The sequence below is a fragment of the Barbus barbus genome, assembly GCF_936440315.1.
Source record: "Barbus barbus genome assembly, chromosome: 7".
NCBI classification, from domain to species: Eukaryota; Metazoa; Chordata; class Actinopteri; order Cypriniformes; family Cyprinidae; genus Barbus; species Barbus barbus.
Window position 1 is genome coordinate 5,484,781 of NC_136735.1, and position 15,031 is coordinate 5,499,811.

At 40.6% G+C, this 15,031-nt stretch overlaps 1 protein-coding gene across 5 annotated transcripts in view; it reads right to left on the minus strand.

Moving 5' to 3' along the window:
• The window catches only part of LOC306872491 (NLR family CARD domain-containing protein 3-like), a 55,796-nt gene that overhangs the window by 31,428 nt on the left and 9,337 nt on the right, over window positions 1-15,031 (minus strand). For 4 of the 5 annotated variants that reach the window (XR_013784415.1, XM_079421066.1, XM_079421065.1 and 1 more), the window contains exons 2-6: window positions 10,988-11,101; window positions 7,086-7,199; window positions 5,881-5,994; window positions 2,035-2,148; window positions 830-943 (exon numbers count right to left, since the gene is read on the minus strand). Coding sequence is in view for 4 of the 5 variants with exons in the window: in XM_079421066.1 (XP_079277192.1) it covers window positions 830-943; window positions 2,035-2,148; window positions 5,881-5,994; window positions 7,086-7,199; window positions 10,988-11,101 (570 nt within the window). In the remaining variant the exon portion in view is untranslated. The remainder of the gene's footprint in view (window positions 1-829; window positions 944-2,034; window positions 2,149-5,880; window positions 5,995-7,085; window positions 7,200-10,987; window positions 11,102-15,031) is intronic. The other variant, XM_079421067.1, reaches the window with a different exon arrangement.

Here is a 15,031-nt window from a genome sequence, read left to right on the forward strand (position 1 = left end):
TCACCCGCCTATGACGTCTCACCCATCCATTGGACAGATTACACTCTGGTTCAGAGCACGGTCACGCTGGAGGAGTTCCCCTAGCGCTTTCGACGCAGCGTCTCGTTCCCTTCAGGGAACCAGGGTTACATATGTAACCCGAGACGTTTTTGCAGTAAAATAAGATTTTTATAAGAGCATTTGCAGTAAAGCTAACTAAAACCATTCAGTGTGGGATCTAATGTTGGGGAGTGATGGATTGTGAGAGACTTGGAAATCTGTAGGAGAGTGAAATAGAGAGTATTCTCTATTAAAAGCATGATGCTAGCAATGCCAAAGTCATGAATGTCAAGACTGTCAAGAGTCCAAAATAAACCAGTACAAGATAAATCACACAAGGGCAATTTAAAGTGCAATAAATCAGGAGGTAACAAAGAGCACAGGTGGAGCAATTGAACTGACAGGGAGAATGAGCAGGTGAGCTCAAGACACTAGACTACGTACAAACAGAAGAGCCCATGATAAACACAGACACTGTGCTCAACCAAAAGGAAATATGACACGATGAAGTATAACTGCCAGGAACCAACACCAGAAAAATGAGACCAGACAGAAAGGACAGGATCCTGACCCTATGCTCCAAATACAACACCCACAAAACACACACAGAATCAAAACCAACACAAAACTAGAAAAAAGAACGCATACACATGTGTGACAGGATACCGACAAAAAAACAAAAACAAAACAGATATGAGTGTCAGGATACTGACAACACAAAAATGTTTGTTAAATGCATAAATGTAAAATAAACATGTAAAATCAAAAATATGTATATTACAGTTTTTACCTAAACTTAGGATCAGTTTGTCCGCTGAAGTTACGTGGATGATCCATTGACCGGTCACTCTTCATGGACACACAGCTGGGTTCAGATGACTTTGGTCTGTGCTTCTGGACTGAACTGAAACAAAACATGAAGGAAAATTAAAATCAGACATTGTGATAATGACTGACTGTTAATTAACTTAATGTTTATGCTAAATGAAGGATTCACAGTAAGTCATTCTCTGGAAATCAGGATATTTGTTCCTGGAAATTTCAAGGATTAGGGATTGTGGAGCATTTCACTACATCCACAATAAAATAATCACTATTAAATGACAGTTCAATCATGAAAATTCTGTCATTAATTACTCATCCTCAAGTTGTTCGAAACCCTAAGACTTTTGTTCATCCTTTGAACACAGTTGAAGGTATTTTGAGTGAAATCCAAGAGCTTTCTGTCCCTCCATTTATAGCCTAAGAAAGTTTAACTTCGAAGGCCCAGGAAGGTAGTGAAAACATCATGGAAATAGTCCATGTTACTCCTGTGGTTCAACTGCAATTTTCTGAAGCAATGAGAATGCTTTTTGTGCACCAAAAAAATAAATAAATAAAAATAATGAATATATTCAACTCTCACAATAGAGCCCATAACAGAAGCACTGTACTGTTTGCAAGCAGAGGAAGAGGAGCACTACTTTAATAATACTGTAATACAGCGTTCTTCTGCTTGGAATCAGTACAGCAGTTCTGGTACGGGTTGTATTGTGATCACTCATGTCAACACACATGCTTCGTGGTGCTCTCGTGGACCGAAGACAAAGAAGAAGCAGCTCTCGTGAACATGCGCTGGGGACTGAAGCATAATTTAAGAAAATGTTGAATATAGTTGATATTTTTGTTTTTTTGTGGACAAAAACATTCTCATTGCTTCAGAAAATTACACTTGAACTACTGGAGTATTTCCATGATGCTTTCACTACCTTTCTGGGCCTTCGAAGTGAAAGTTGCATAGGCTATTAATAGAGACAGAAAGCTATTGGATTTCATATAAAATATCAATCAAAATATATATCGCAACTGTGTTCTCAGGATGACAGAAAATCTTAGGGGACTGGAACAACTTGATGATAAGTAATTACAGAATTTTTTAGATTTTTGGAAGAACTATCCATTTAATTTCAGCACAGGCTTCATGAAGAATCAATAAATATATATTACAGTTTTTACCTAAACTTAGGATCAGTGTGTCTGCTGAAGTTACGTGGATGATCCATTGACCGGTCACTCTTCATGGACACACAGCTGGGTTCAGATGACTTTGGTCTGTGCTTCTGGACTGAACTGAAACAAAACATGAAGGAAAATTAAAATCACATGCTGTAATCAGGGTGGACTTAACCAATAAGTAGGAAAGAGTCTCTTTGGACCCCAGGGGTGCCCCACGTTTGGCCACAACTGCCCCCACTTGGTAATACAGCTTTAGAACAACATCAGGTTGACAAACTAATTACTAACTAATCCTATAGATACTGTAATGTGAAGGGGTAAATAAACTTTAAGCAAACAAGGGCTACAAAAGGAAAAGACGACACAGGCTACTGTAGCTGGGACTTGGAATTTGCTTAGGACCCCCAATTAAATCACTGCGGTCAAGCCAGCCGCGGTTTGAAAATACTCGTCTACTCGTCAAAATATGTCTACATTAAATGTAATTTAACCCTAAAAAGACCATAAGGCGACATCACAATATGTATTTATTGCTATTTTTTAATTTTATATCATGACATAATACAATTTCAGGATTTTTTAATGACTTGAACATTGGATTAATGTTTGTGTACATGATTTTTTGTACATTAACATTTGTATTTTACATTTATTAATATACATAATTTATCAATGTTACTATATATAGGCCATATATGTGTGTGTGTGTGTGTGTGTACCTTTCAACTGATACTTGTTTACAGTGACTATTACTGTATTAATTTTCAAGTTAAATCTACTGTACAATTTTTGTACAAACGAATGGCAAATCACAGATTGAGCTTTATTGCCAGGTATGTTTGCACATACGAGGAATTTGTTTTAGTGACAGTAGCTCCACAGTGCGACAGAATGACAGCGACAGGACAGGACACAGATAGTAAAAAAAATAAAAATAAAAATAAAATAAATAATGTACAAATATACAAAAATGGACAATGTGCCAAACAGCACAAACACAATATACAAAATAGACAATTCAGTATGCACAGGTGTGTTAGGTGCAAATTTGAAATGTAATAAGTATGTGTGTAAAATAAAAATAAAAAGTATGATAGTGTTGTGTGCTTCATGTTCATTAAGAGTTCAAGTGTTCATGAGATGGATTGCCTGAAGGAAGAAACTGTTCCTGTGTCTGGTCGTTCTGGTGCTCAGAGCTCTGTAGCGTCGACCAGACGGCAACAGTTCAAAGAGGGAGTGTGCTGGATGTGAGGGGTCCAGAGTGATTTTACCAGCCCTTTTGCTCACTCTGGATAAGTTAAAATGGATTACATTCGTTATTTTCCTCCAAATACTACAAACAATACCCCGCAATGACAAAGTGAAAGAATTTTGTTTGAAATCTTTGCAAATTTATTAATAATAAAAAACTAAAAAGAAAACATGTATATAAGTATTTACAACCTTTGCCATGACACTCAAAATTAATCTAAGGTGCATCCTGTTTCCACTGATCATCCTTGAGATGTTTCTACAACTTGATTGGAGTCCACCTGTTGTAAATTCAGGCGATTGGACATAATTTGGAAAGGCACACACCTGTCTATATAAGGTCCCACAGTTAACAGTGCATGTCAGAGCACAAACCAAGCCATGAAGTCCAAGGAATTGTCTTTAGACCGCCGAGACAGGACTGTATTGAAGCACAGATCTGGGGAAGGGTACTGAAAAATTTCTGCAGCATTGAAGGTCCCAATGAGCACAGTGGCCTCCATCATCCATCAATGGAAGAAGTTTGGAACCACCAGAACTCTTCCTAGAGCAGGCCGCCCAGCCAAACTGAGAGATTAGGGGAGAAGAGCCTTAGTTAGCAAGGTGACCAAGAACCCGATTGTCACTCCGAAAGAGCTCCAGCTTTTCTCTGTGGAGGGACGACAAAACAATCCCTGCAGCACTCCACCAATCAGGCCTGTATGGCAGAGTGGCCAGACGGACGCCACTCCTCAGTAAAAAGCACATGACAGCCCACCTGAAGGACTCCCAGACCGTGAGAAACAAAGATTGAACTTTTTGGCCTGAATAGCAAGTGTCATGATTGGAGGAAACCAGGCACCGCTCATCACCTGGCCAATACCATCTCTACAGTGAAGCATGGTGGTAACATCATGCTGTGGGGCTGTTTTTTCAGTGGGACGAACTGGGAGACTAGTCAGGATCGAGGGAAAGATGAATGTACAGAGACATCCTTGATGAAAACCAGCTCCAGAGTGCTCTGCACCTCAGACTGGGGCGGCGGTTCATCTTTCAACAGGACAACGACCCTAAGCACACAGCCAAGATAACAAAGAAGTGGCTACGGAACAAACTCTGTGAATGCCCTTAAGTGGCCCAACCAGAGCCCAGACTTGAACCCGATTGAACATCTCTGGAGAGATCTGAAAATGGCTGTGCACCTGATGGAGCTTGATAGGTCCTGCAAAGAAGAGTGGGATAAACTGCCCAAAAATAGATGTGCCAAGCTTGTAGCATCATACTCAAAAACACCTGAGCTGTAATTGGTGCCAAAGGTGCTTCAACAAAGTATTGAGCAAAGGCTGTGAATACTTATGTACATGTGTTTTTTTTTTTTTTTTTTTTTTTCCAATTTTTAATAATTTGCAAAGATTTAAAATAAACTTCTTTCACATTGTCATTATGGGGTATTGTTTGTAGAATTTGGAGGAAAATAGTGAATTTAATCCATTTTGGAAAAAGGCTGTAACAACAAAATGTGGAAAAAGTGAAGCGCTGTGAATACTTTCTGGACGCACTGTACACAAATAGCATATATAGTAACTCGCAGCAGATCTATACAGGTTGAGCTGGGGAAGATGAAGGGTTTTAGAGTAACTCTGAAAGCGCGCTGCAAAATGCTCTAGTGAATGCTAACCAGCCATTTAAATGTAAAGCAGCAAGCTCATTGGCTGTGTATGCAACATGAACCAATCAGCTTGTCCCAAGAAGTTTAACGCTGTGAATATCATCAGTTTGCCTTAACTACCCATCAATCCACGACATCTAGAATTTTATGACAGAACTTGTCATTTATTTTATTAGAATATAATTAGCAGTTTTTTGTTTATGTGTAGATCTCAAGAGTAGAGCGTGATAGAAAGGCCTACAGGATAGTAGAGGAGATAAGAAGTTTTTGCAGTACAATAATATTTTTATAAGAGCATTTGCAGTAAAGCTAACTAAAACCATTCAGTGTGGGATCTAATGTTGGGGAGTGATGGATTGTGAGAGACTTGGAAATCTGTAGGAGAGTGAAATAGAGAGTATTCTCTATTAAAAGCATGGTGCTAGCAATGCCAAAGTCATGAATGTCAAGACTGTCAAGAGTCCAAAATAAACCAGTACAAGATAAATCACACAAGGGCAATTTAAAGTGCAATAAATCAGGAGGTAACAAAGAGCACAGGTGGAGCAATTGAACTGACAGGGAGAATGAGCAGGTGAGCTCAAGACACTAGACTACGTACAAACAGAAGAGCCCATGATAAACACAGACACTATGTGCTCAACCAAAAGGAAATATGACACGATGAAGTATAACTGCCAGGAACCAACACCAGAAAAATGAGACCAGACAGAAAGGACAGGGTCCTGACCCTATGCTCCAAATACAACACCCACAAAACACACACAGAATCAAAACCAACACAAAACTAGAAAAAAGAAGCATACACATGTATGACAGGATACGACAAAAAAACAAAAACAAAACAGATATGAGTGTCAGGATACTGACAACACAAAAATGTTTGTTAAATGCATAAATGTAAAATAAACATGTAAAATCAAAAATATGTATATTACAGTGTTTACCTAAACTTAGGATCAGTTTGTCCGCTGAAGTTACGTGGATGATCCATTGACCGGTCACTCTTCATGGACACACAGCTGGGTTCAGATGACTTTGGTCTGTGCTTCTGGACTGAACTGAAACAAAACATGAAGGAAAATTAAAATCAGACATTGTGATAATGACTGATTGTTAATTAACTTAATGTTTATGCTAAATGAAGGATTCACAGTAAGTCATTCTCTGGAAATCAGGATATTTGTTCCTGGAAATTTCAAGGATTAGGGATTGTGGAGCATTTCACTACATCCACAATAAAATAATCACTATTAAATGACAGTTCAATCATGAAAATTCTGTCATTAATTACTCATCCTCAAGTTGTTCGAAACCCTAAGACTTTTGTTCATCCTTTGAACACAGTTGAAGGTATTTTGAGTGAAATCCAAGAGCTTTCTGTCCCTCCATTTATAGCCTAAGAAAGTTTAACTTCGAAGGCCCAGGAAGGTAGTGAAAACATCATGGAAATAGTCCATGTTACTCCAGTGGTTCAACTGCAATTTTCTGAAGCAATGAGAATGCTTTTTGTGCACCAAAAAAATAAATAAATAAAAATAGCGAATATATTCAACTCTCACAATAGAGCCCATAACAGAAGCACTGTACTGTTTGCAAGCAGAGGAAGAGGAGCACTACTTTAATAATACTGTAATACAGCGTTCTTCTGCTTGGAATCAGTACAGCAGTTCTGGTACGGGTTGTATTGTGATCACTCATGTCAACACACATGCTTCGTGGTGCTCTCGTGGACCGAAGACAAAGAAGAAGCAGCTCTCGTGAACATGCGCTGGGGACTGAAGCATAATTTAAGAAAATGTTGAATATAGTTGATATTTTTGTTTTTTTGTGGACAAAAACATTCTCATTGCTTCAGAAAATTACACTTGAACTACTGGAGTATTTCCATGATGCTTTCACTACCTTTCTGGGCCTTCGAAGTGAAAGTTGCATAGGCTATTAATAGAGACAGAAAGCTATTGGATTTCATATAAAATATCAATCAAAATATATATCGCAACTGTGTTCTAAGGATGACAGAAAATCTTAGGGGACTGGAACAACTTGATGATAAGTAATTACAGAATTTTTTTGATTTTTGGAAGAACTATCCATTTAATTTCAGCACAGGCTTCATGAAGAATCAATAAATATACATTACAGTTTTTACCTAAACTTAGGATCAGTGTGTCCGCTGAAGTTACGTGGATGATCCATTGACCGGTCACTCTTCATGGACACACAGCTGGGTTCAGATGACTTTGGTCTGTGCTTCTGGACTGAACTGAAACAAAACATGAAGGAAAATTAAAATCACATGCTGTAATCAGGGTGGACTTAACCAATAAGTAGGAAAGAGTCTCTTTGGACCCCAGGGGTGCCCCACGTTTGGCCACAACTGCCCCCACTTGGTAATACAGCTTTAGAACAACATTAGGTTGACAAACTAATTACTAACTAATCCTATAGATACTGTAATGTGAAGGGGTAAATAAACTTTAAGCAAACAAGGGCTACAAAAGGAAAAGACGACACAGGCTACTGTAGCTGGGACTTGGAATTTGCTTAGGACCCCCAATTAAATCACTGCGGTCAAGCCAGCCGCGGTTTGAAAATACTCGTCTACTCGTCAAAATATGTCTACATTAAATGTAATTTAACCCTAAAAAGACCATAAGGCGACATCACAATATGTATTTATTGCTATTTTTTAATTTTATATCATGACATAATACAATTTCAGGATTTTTTAATGACTTGAACATTGGATTAATGTTTGTGTACATGATTTTTTGTACATTAACATTTGTATTTTACATTTATTAATATACATAATTTATCAATGTTACTATATATAGGCCATATATGTGTGTGTGTGTGTGTGTGTACCTTTCAACTGATACTTGTTTACAGTGACTATTACTGTATTAATTTTCAAGTTAAATCTACTGTACAATTTTTGTACAAACGAATGGCAAATCACAGATTGAGCTTTATTGCCAGGTATGTTTGCACATACGAGGAATTTGTTTTAGTGACAGTAGCTCCACAGTGCGACAGAATGACAGCGACAGGACAGGACACAGATAGTAAAAAAAATAAAAATAAAAATAAAATAAATAAATGTACAAATATACAAAAATGGACAATGTGCCAAAAAGCACAAACACAATATACAAAATAGACAATTCAGTATGCACAGGTGTGTTAGGTGCAAATATGAAATGTAATAAGTATGTGTGTAAAATAAAAATAAAAAGTATGATAGTGTTGTGTGCTTCATGTTCATTAAGAGTTCAAGTGTTCATGAGATGGATTGCCTGAGGGAAGAAACTGTTCCTGTGTCTGGTCGTTCTGGTGCTCAGAGCTCTGTAGCGTCGACCAGACGGCAACAGTTCAAAGAGGGAGTGTGCTGGATGTGAGGGGTCCAGAGTGATTTTACCAGCCCTTTTGCTCACTCTGGATAAGTTAAAAATGGATTACATTCGTTATTTTCCTCCAAATACTACAAACAATACCCCGCAATGACAAAGTGAAAAAATTTTGTTTGAAATCTTTGCAAATTTATTAATAATAAAAAACTAAAAAGAAAACATGTATATAAGTATTTACAACCTTTGCCATGACACTCAAAATTAAGCTCAGGTGCATCCTGTTTCCACTGATCATCCTTGAGATGTTTCTACAACTTGATTGGAGTCCACCTGTTGTAAATTCAGGCGATTGGACATAATTTGGAAAGGCACACACCTGTCTATATAAGGTCCCACAGTTAACAGTGCATGTCAGAGCACAAACCAAGCCATGAAGTCCAAGGAATTGTCTTTAGACCGCCGAGACAGGACTGTATTGAAGCACAGATCTGGGGAAGGGTACTGAAAAATTTCTGCAGCATTGAAGGTCCCAATGAGCACAGTGGCCTCCATCATCCATCAATGGAAGAAGTTTGGAACCACCAGAACTCTTCCTAGAGCAGGCCGCCCAGCCAAACTGAGTGATTAGGGGAGAAGAGCCTTAGTTAGGAAGGTGACCAAGAACCCGATGGTCACTCCGAAAGAGCTCCAGCTTTTCTCTGTGGAGGGACGACAAAACAATCCCTGCAGCACTCCACCAATCAGGCCTGTATGGCAGAGTGGCCAGACGGACGCCACTCCTCAGTAAAAAGCACATGACAGCCCACCTGAAGGACTCCCAGACCGTGAGAAACAAAGATTGAACTTTTTGGCCTGAATAGCAAGTGTCATGTTTGGAGGAAACCAGGCACCGCTCATCACCTGGCCAATACCATCTCTACAGTGAAGCATGGTGGTAACATCATGCTGTGGGGCTGTTTTTTCAGTGGGACGAACTGGGAGACTAGTCAGGATCGAGGGAAAGATGAATGTACAGAGACATCCTTGATGAAAACCAGCCCCAGAGTGCTCTGCACCTCAGACTGGGGCGGCGGTTCATCTTTCAACAGGACAACGACCCTAAGCACACAGCCAAGATAACAAAGAAGTGGCTACGGAACAAACTCTGTGAATGCCCTTAAGTGGCCCAACCAGAGCCCAGACTTGAACCCGATTGAACATCTCTGGAGAGATCTGAAAATGGCTGTGCACCTGATGGAGCTTGATAGGTCCTGCAAAGAAGAGTGGGATAAACTGCCCAAAAATAGATGTGCCAAGCTTGTAGCATCATACTCAAAAACACCTGAGCTGTAATTGGTGCCAAAGGTGCTTCAACAAAGTATTGAGCAAAGGCTGTGAATACTTATGTACATGTGATTTTTATTTTTATTTTATTTTTTTCAATTTTTAATAATTTGCAAAGATTTAAAATAAACTTCTTTCACATTGTCATTATGGGGTATTGTTTGTAGAATTTGGAGGAAAATAGTGAATTTAATCCATTTTGGAAAAAGGCTGTAACAACAAAATGTGGAAAAAGTGAAGCGCTGTGAATACTTTCTGGACGCACTGTACACAAATAGCATATATAGTAACTCGCAGCAGATCTATACAGGTTGAGCTGGGGAAGATGAAGGGTTTTAGAGTAACTCTGAAAGTGCGCTGCAAAATGCTCTAGTGAATGCTAACCAGCCATTTAAATGTAAAGCAGCAAGCTCATTGGCTGTGTATGCAACATGAACCAATCAGCTTGTCCCAAGAAGTTTAACGCTGTGAATATCATCAGTTTGCCTTAACTACCCATCAATCCACGACATCTAGAATTTTATGACAGAACTTGTCATTTATTTTATTAGAATATAATTAGCAGTTTTTTGTTTATGTGTAGATCTCAAGAGTAGAGCGTGATAGAAAGGCCTACAGGATAGTAGAGGAGATAAGATGTTTTTGCAGTACAATAATATTTTTATAAGAGCATTTGCAGTAAAGCTAACTAAAACCATTCAGTGTGGGATCTAATGTTGGGGAGTGATGGATTGTGAGAGACTTGTAAATCTGTAGGAGAGTGAAATAGAGAGTATTCTCTATTAAAAGCATGGTGCTAGCTAAAAGTCATGAATGTCAAGACTGTCAAGAGTCCAAAATAAACCAGTACAAGATAAATCACACAAGGGCAATTTAAAGTGCAATAAATCAGGAGGTAACAAAGAGCACAGGTGGAGCAATTGAACAGACAGGGAGAATGAGCAGGTGAGCTCAAGACACTAGACTACGTACAAACAGAAGAGCCCATGATAAACACAGACACTATGTGCTCAACCAAAAGGAAATATGACACGATGAAGTATAACTGCCAGGAACCAACACCAGAAAAATGAGACCAGACAGAAAGGACAGGGTCCTGACCCTATGCTCCAAATACAACACCCAGTGAAACACCCACGAAGTGAAAGTTGCTTAGGCTATTAATGGAGAGGCAGAAAGCTATTGGATTTCATATAAAATATCAATCAAAATATATATCGCAACTGTGTTCTAAGGATGACAGAAAATCTTAGGGGACTGGAACAACTTGATGATAAGTAATCACAGAATTTTTTTGATTTTTGGAAGAACTATCCATTTAATTTCAGCACAGACTTCATGAAGAATCAATAAATATGTATATTACAGTTTTTACCTAAACTTAGGATCAGTTTGTCCGCTGAAGTTACGTGGATGATCCATTGACCGGTCACTCTTCATGGACACACAGCTGGGTTCAGATGACTTTGGTCTGTGCTTCTGGACTGAACTGAAACAAAACATGAAGGAAAATTAAAATCACATGCTGTAATCAGGGTGGACTTAACCAATAAGTAGGAAAGAGTCTCTTTGGACCCCAGGGGTGCCCCACGTTTGGCCACAACTGCCCCCACTTGGTAATAAAACCGGTCATCAAATTACCCCGGTCATCAAACGTGTGAAACCTACAACAAGGACTGTTAAAATCTGGCTGGAAGGTGCTGACTCCACTCTTCAACATCAATTCCAGCTCACAGACTGGAGTGAGTTTGCTGCCCAGGCCACCACAAACTCTCAGATTAACATTGACACTTACACCAACTCTGTCATGGAGCACATCAACAGCTGTGTGAGCAGAGTGACTACACACAAAAAAATAAAAATCTTCTCCAATCAGAAGCCCTGGATGAACAGAGAGGTTCGCCTCCTGCTCAAAGCAAGAGATGCAGCCTTCAGGTCTGGAGACCAGGAGGCTTACAGCTCAGCCAGAGCCAACCTGAGGAAGGGTATCTGCCAGGCCAAACTCACACACAAACAGAAGATTGAAGAACACTTCAATTCTTCAGACCCCCGGCGTATGTGGCAAGGCATACAATCTATCACGGATTACAAACCACCTAACTCTGTGCCCCCCTCCAGCTCTGCCTCCCTCCCAAACGAGCTCAACCACTTTTATGCTCGTTTTGATCAAAATAATAAGGAGATCTCACTCAAAGCTGAGCATCAACCCAGTGAACTGCCTCTCACTCTCTCCACATCAGACGTTTACTCCACTTTGTGTAAGGTGAATGCACGGAAGGCAGCTGGCCCTGACGGAATACCTGGTCGTGTGCTTAAAGCCTGTGCGGAGCAGCTAGCTGAGGTCTTCACGGACATTTTCAATCTGTCCCTGGCCCAAACAACTGTCCCCACTATCTTCAAAACCTCCACCATCGTACCAGTACCGAAACATTCCACTGCCTCGGTCCCTAACGACTTCCGTCCTGTTGCACTCACCCCCATCATTGCCAAGTGTTTTGAGAAACTGGTTGCATCCCACCTAAAATCCTGTCTCCCTGCTACACTGGACCCATTCCAATTTGCCTATCGCCACAATAGGTCAACAGAGGACGCCATCTCAACAGCGCTTCACTCTGCCCTCACCCACCTGGACAGTCAAAACACACATGTGAGAATGCTGTTCATGGACTTCAGTTCTGCATTTAATACAGTAATCCCCTCCAAGCTGATCTCCAAGCTCAGCCAGCTTGGAATCAGCACACCCATCTGTAATTGGATTCTAGATTTTCTGACTAACAGACCTCAGTCCGTCAAGTTAGCTAACCTCTCCTCCTCCATCATCACCCTGAACACCGGCGTGCCACAGGGCTGCGTACTGAGCCCTCTCCTGTACTCCCTCTTCACCCATGACTGTGTTCCTGTTTATGGCTCCAACACCATAATCAAATTTGCAGATGACACCACGGTGGTAGGTCTGATCAAGGATGACGATGAATCAGCCTACAGGGATGAGGTGCAGCACCTGGCTGTATGGTGTGCCACCAATAATCTACAGCTAAACACCCAGAAGACAAAGGAGATCATTGTGGACTTCAGGCGGACTAGGAGTCATGCACACACACCCATCTACATCAACGGAGCTGAAGTGGAGCGTGTGTCGAGTTTCAGGTTCCTTGGCATCCACATCTCTGATGACCTCACCTGGTCCCATAACACCTCTACTCTGGTCAAAAAGGCACAGCAGCGCCTTTACTTCTTAAGGAGCCTTAAGAAAGTTCACCTGAATCCCAGGATCCTTGTGGAATTCTACCGCTGTACCATTGAGAGCATACTCACGAACTGCATCTCAGTATGGTACAGCAATTGCTCCGCATCTGACCGCAAAGCACTCCAGCGGGTGGTGAAAACTGCTCAACGGATCACCGGCACCCAGTTAACTTCCATTGAGAACATTTATTATAAGCGCTGTCTGGGCAGGGCAAGAAACATCATCAAGGATGCCTCTCACCCTAACCATGGACTTTTCACCCTCCTTCCATCCGGCAGGCGTTACAGGTGCCTACGCTCTCGCACCAGTAGGCTCAGGAAGAGCTTCTTCCCCGAAGCTGTGACACTTCTGAACGCCACACCACCAATCTAACCTGCACCTGCTTATTACTGCACTGGTCACAGTACTTTAAACACATGCATTTGCACTACTCATATTTTGCACAGACTGCACATCGTTCAAGTCATTACACTATAGACTGTTTAAAGTTGTTACTGTACAAGCACAGTAAACTATTTCTATAAAATATTGCACTACTGCTATTTTGCATAGAATACATTGTTCTATCAATACTTTGCACACTCATCCAGCTGTATTTATTTATTACCACTGTTCTCACGTTTCTGCTGTTCATAATGTGTATATATAATCTGTAATCTATATAATCTACATTGCTCTGTTCATAATGCACATACAATCCCTACACTGCATTCCTATTTTATATTCTGTATATACTCTGCTCAATACTGTATATAGCAATTCCACTGTATATTCTGTAAATCATATCTTCACTTACTCTGCACTTATATGTATATAAAACACTATATTCTTGCACTTCTGGTTAGATGCTAACTGCATTTCATTAGCTCTGTACTTGTACTCTGCATAAATGACAATAAAGTTGAATCTAATCTAATCTAATACAGCTTTAGAACAACATTAGGTTGACAAACTAATTACTAACTTATCCTATAGATACTGTAATGTGAAGGGGTAAATAAACTTTAAGCAAACAAGGGTTACAAATGGAATAGAAGACACAGGCTACTGTAGCTGGGACTTGGAATTTGCTTAGGACCCCCAATTAAATCACTGCGGTCAAGCCAGCCGCGGTTTGAAAATACTCGTCAAGCCAACCGGTACTGGTGGCCCGGTATGGCCGAGGATGTCATCAGGTATGTCCGCAGATGCTCAGTCTGTGCCATGTCTAAGTCCCCCCCGCCATTCCCCTGCCTGTTCCCCAAAGACCCTGGTCACATATCGGGGTAGACTTTGTCACAGACCTTCCCAATTCTGAGGTGGTAGTGGACCGTTTCTCCAAGACCTGCAAATTAATCCCCCTAAAAGGCCTACCCACGGCACTCGAGACAGCAGAGAGTCTCTTTCACCATGTGTTCCGGAATTACGGTCTGCCCGAGGGCATTGTGTCAGACCGGGGGGGACCATTTCGCGGGTATGGAAGGCCTTCTTTCAGCTCCTAGGGGTGACAGTCAGCTTATCTTCCGGATACCATCCCCAGACAAATGGTCAGACTGAGCGTAAGATCCAGGAGCTCGGTCATTACCTTTGGTCATACAGACTGTACCACCTGCGACAGCTGAGGAAATTCAGGGTCTCACCAGCAATCCTGAAAACTTTCTATTCAGGGACCATAGAAAGTGTATTGACTCAGTGCATCTCAGTGTGGTATGGAAACAGCTCCAATCAGGACTGCAAAGCACTACAGAGAGTTGTGCGCTTAGCTGAGCGCATCTCAGGGTCTGCTCTCCCCTCTCTGCTGGACATCTACCTCAAACGCTGCAAAAATAGAGCTGTCAAAATCATCAAGGACTCAAATCACCCTGGTAACCGTCTATTCACTTTGCTTCCATCTGGTAAGCGCTTCCGTAGCCTGATGGCAAAAACTGAGAGACTTAGGAGGAGCTTCTTCCCCCAGGCCATCAGGCTCCTAAACTCTAACATCACTTGACTTCATGTAAATATCACCATATCAATAAGCTATTCATAATTTTTCTATACCTCATATTGCTGATATTGCTGCTATTTAATATACCCTGTACAACTTTTTTTGCACATTCTTTTGCACATTCCTCTTCATTACTATTTAAGTCAACAACATACTGACCTGCACATTTATATTTATATTTTTTATCTTTTCTACTTTTCTTTTTC